This window comes from Otolemur garnettii, unplaced genomic scaffold (assembly GCF_000181295.1).
Source record: "Otolemur garnettii isolate 467f Iridium unplaced genomic scaffold, OtoGar3 scaffold00045, whole genome shotgun sequence".
Classification (NCBI taxonomy): domain Eukaryota; kingdom Metazoa; phylum Chordata; class Mammalia; order Primates; family Galagidae; genus Otolemur; species Otolemur garnettii.
In genome coordinates, this window is record NW_003852440.1 from 1,550,092 (window position 1) to 1,554,587 (window position 4,496).

A 4,496-nucleotide genomic window follows, 5' to 3' on the forward strand; every position below is an offset into this window, starting at 1 on the left:
TAGGGACCAGAGGTTTAGACAGAGACCAGAGATTTAGATAGGAACCAGAGGTTTAGATAAGGACCAGAGGTTTAGACAGGGACCAGAGGTTTAGACAGGGACCAGAGGTTTAGATAGGGACCAGAGGTTTGCTGGGCAGTGTAGGAAGTCGAAGTCAAGTTTGTGATTGTGATCAGGAATTTAAATGAAAACCGTCTCTGTGGTTATGGGAGTGGGAAAAGCGAGGAGAGAGAAGGTGTGTGAGATACGGCACAGGTCATCTACATGGACATTGATGTCACTGGAGTGATGACGGAAGCTGGGGGTGGGGAGAAGACAGGGGCAACTGTGTGATAAATGCTAGTTGGTGGTGGTGGTCTTACTTTTTCTGTTGCAATCTCATTTGAATCCTTTGGATGTCCCCTGTCCAGCCTCGCAGAGAAGGAAAAGGAAGAGTGGGTACCAAGAGAGCATTACTGGACCTTGCCCTCAGGAGCTTACAACTGTATTGGAAATGTAAGACCTAAACAGTAGAGCCCCTGTCAGTCGACCACCCAAGGACTACAACAAACTGTCAACGTACAGAGGTGGTCAGGATGAGGAGCCAGGTCTTTAGTGCTGATATGTACGTGTGGTGCATGTACAGTCCACAGAAATTAGGTCAACTTAAGGAGGTGGTTGATGTGGGCAGGTGGTGAGCTATGGAGGTTCTTCTGTATAAGAACACAGCAATGAGAGAATGGCAGACCACTGCAAGGAGCCAGATGTGCCAGTCAGACAGGAGCATGCCCTGGAAGGAGGAGGGGGGATGGGGGCTTTCTGATAGGGTGAAGGAAGGAAAACTTGGCCCAGCCTTCAGATGGTCCAGTAAGTTTTAGCTAGAACAGAGAAGAGTAATGGACTTTGGTTTTAAAAAATGAAACAAACTGGTTTAGATTTAGAATTGGCAACCTCACTCCTGTTTCTAAGAAGTTGTCTGAATGATCTAGAAATATCCTTTGCTTGAAAGCACTCTGCAGGGTGGTGATGCCTGCTCTGAGTCACCACTTGTTGTTAGGCTGGGGTAGGAATCTTCTACCAGAGACGTGGAAACATGATAACTTGCTAATTTGCCCTGAGAGAATGAGGAAAAAATGATTTTTTTATGCAGGTTGCCATGGTGCTTGGAGGAATTAAAAAGATGTCTAATTGAAATCCTCTGCATTTCTCTTCTCTTCCTACTAGAACGTCGGGAAGGTCATCACCAAAGGATGCCGCTACGTGGTTATCGGCCTGCAGGGATTCGCTGCGGCCTATGCCGCGCCATTTGGAGTCGCTACCAGCGTGGTTTCCTTTGTGCGCTAATGATCGGGAGCTGCTTGGGCAGGCACTACGGAATGAACGGAGCCTCTGCCCTGGAAACAATGTGGACCCAGGAGCATTTCAGACTTGAACTCACAGCACCCTTAGAAGAGAAAAAATGTCTGTCTTTGTAGAATGGGATGAGGATTATGAATGAGTCATCCCTACCTATCTGTTGACCTCTCAGACACATGTGGACCCATTGGTCAGTCCCTGCAGAGAATGCCTTGGAGGTCAGGTTTGGGATTTGAGTTGGTCTGCTAAAGCCTGAGCCTTTGGGTGCAGGTGGCTGGTGTTGGATGGAAGAAAACACTTGCCAGATTTGAGCGGTATGGGCGGGAAGCAGAGTGGTGAATTTGAGGGGGAGGGAAGGATGTTGACCTCAGATGATCTGCTGTATTCTCCTGGAAAGGTCATGGGTCTCTGTTCTGAGGGCAGCTCAGGAGCTATTTCCCCACTTGTGCTCCCCTGTCTTATTCCTCTGCCACTCTGTCACCAGGAGTTTAATTATAGGCTTAAGAAGAAGGAAGAGAGACAGACCTCTTTGAAGGCTATGATGCTTTGAAAACCGTGTTGACGTGTTCATGACTGTGTTAAGTAGATAAAAGCTCGTCATTTCTCCCCATCTTTGCAGGGCTGTGCAGCTGACGAGGAGGGAGGAGGAGGGCCAAGTTCAGATGCAGGCTGGGTAGCTGGGACAGATTGGCTGAGGGACTGCCCCCAGGGGCTGTGGTGCCGGGTTTGGCCCAGAGTCCCCTGCAAGTGTCAGCTGGCTTCAGCCGGGACTCCTGGCAGCATCTGTCCACTGCCAACAGCTGCTCAACTCCCCTTCTGCACCAGGAGCTGAGAGAGATAGGGAGGGAGGGAGATGCAACATCTGGGAATGAAAGTATGTATGGGTTTAGAGAAGGAACCAGTAAGTAGGAGACGAGTGTGAGGAAGTGGAAACAGGACAGGACATGTGGAGAGAGAAGTGGCAGTACAGGACGCAGGTCTGGAGCGTCACTGTTGAGGACCTTCAGGGGGCTCGGCCTGTGCATCTAGGTAGGGTCAGGGGAGCCTAGGTGGCCAGAAGGGACATGGCTGGTGCTTCAAAGCCCGAGCTCTGTGCTCACGGGGCAGCCTTGAGCATCCCTTTCTCATCTGTGCTGCCCACTTTGACCTCATTTCACCTGAATTCAAAGGTTAGCATGGTGGGGGTCCCAGGCCTGGTACCCTCCAGGGATGACCCGTGGACTGCCACTGGAGGCAGGACAGGGAGATGAAAGAAAGAACAGTTTCTCCACACCATGCTCCTCTGAAGGGCACTGCTCTGACTTTATTTCCAGGATATCCAGAAGTCCAAAGTGATGGATGCTGACCAGTGTTCAGGGTCAGTGGCAGCACCTACCTGTTACCGCAGGAGGTTTCCCAGGGCGTGCGGGGGAGGCCCCGATACTCCTGCTTCTTGCATCAAGCCCACCTGTAATAGAAGGCGTTGGGAGGTGGAGAAGGTAGCGAGACTGACACATGGACAGAAAAAGGACTGGGTGAAGGAGAAGGTGGTATTAATAGCTGTGGAGCTAGACTTAGCTTCAGTTTTTGAAGCTTCAACTTCATGTTGAAGAGAAGCTAGGACCCAATTCTTGCGTCATTAATACTTGTGAGGAAAAGAGAAAGCGAGTGATCTCCTTTTAGCACAGTGATGAAAGCTGATAGTGGCCCATGCTCACACATGTGGGGTAGTTATAGCCTGAAAAGGAGAGATGTAAATGGCAGAAACCAACACAGTTAGAGGGAAAGATAGTCAGCACCTGTGGGGGCTGCTGGTCCCAGGAGATGAAGACAGCAGGCTTGGGGGACACCCTCCCTGTGAGTCTGCAGATTCCTGGTGGAGAATGGACGGGAGGCCCAGGAAGGGACCAGAGCTGCTAAGGTCTGTTCCTTGCCAGGGAGTCTGTCCAAAAAAATAGCTTCCTCACTCCACCCTACCCCACATTGGAAAAACTATAAGGTCAAGCACATTTGGCCTTGAAATCTTTAAAGTCTGGTTAAGAATTAACTCAGGAATGTTGAAAGTCAAATCTTTGCAGGGATTGTCCTGGAGTCAGGTTCATGGGTACAGAAGATGAACTTCAACCTGTCTCTGGACCTGAGCCATCCTTTCTCCTGTGAGACGCCTGTGTTTTTCTCTTACTCTGTTCTTTGAGCTTAGAACTTGGGTCCTGTTGCTGTTTACCTTTTTAGCTTTTCTTTCTGTTTAATTTTTTAAAATTGTTTATTTCATTGCCCCGCCCGCTGAGAATTGAGTTATAGAGCTTTCCCATTACATACTTGGCTGAGAGGCTTCTTTTGTATCCTTTTTTTTGTCCTATTGTGTAAATAAAAGCCCCATTTATTTAATGTTTCTGTGTGTGACAGGTTTTTTCCCCCTCACTTTTTGGCCTCGCCTGAGGGAGATTCTAAGGCTGCCAAGTTGGTACTGCAGGTGGTGGCAGGTGGCCAGAGAGACCCCCCCTTGGGAACCAGTAGTAGCCTGGGGGCTGCTCAGCAAGGACAGAGTGGGGACAGGGTCCCGACTCCCCTGGGAACTCTAGTTAGGTGTTAAAGGGGGGCAGTTCTCTAGAAGCCGGGCACAACTGGCTCTAGCAGTGTGCAGGAGTCTCAGCTGGAGTGCCTTAAAAATGAAAATTTCTAAAACTTCCAACTCTGGTGTAGACTCTAGCATGGGGCTGCGAAGCTGAATTTTTCACAGGCAGCTAAGATTCTGATGCAGGTGGTTTTCTCTGCCTCTGCAGGGAAGCAGTGGGCACCAGGGGCCTGCCCCGCAGGGCGTCTGCCTTTGGGGCTGCAAAGTTAGGGACTGGGCCTGGGGACTCTGCCAGTGTCTAACAGACTGTATTAACTCTATGATGCCATCACCTCCACAATGTTTTGAACTTTAATAGAGCTCCCTGTAAGCTTATTTTATAATACAATATATATACAAAGTTAAAGGTTTAAAAAAAAAAAAAAAGCCCCAGCATCCTTGCAAAGGCTGCATTTGAGAGGCTCCCCGGTTTCGCCAAAAACTCAGATGGTTCCAGGGTTTAAAAAACTCTATCTCCCTTGACCATTCAGGAAGAAATGTGGGGAAATAAACAGTATGTACTATGAGTTTGTATGTGTGTTTTCTAGAGGCAATATTGTTTTTTTTT

General features: G+C 49.0%; 1 protein-coding gene across 1 annotated transcript in view; it reads left to right on the top strand.

The window, feature by feature from the left end:
- The window catches only part of CUNH1orf115 (chromosome unknown C1orf115 homolog), a 9,787-nt gene extending 6,085 nt beyond the window's left edge, over positions 1–3,702 (top strand). The window contains exon 2 of the mRNA XM_012805925.2: positions 1,204–3,702. Within this exon, the coding sequence (XP_012661379.1) occupies positions 1,204–1,323 (120 nt within the window). The 3' untranslated portion in view covers positions 1,324–3,702. The remainder of the gene's footprint in view (positions 1–1,203) is intronic.
- Positions 3,703–4,496: the final 794 nt, after the last annotated feature.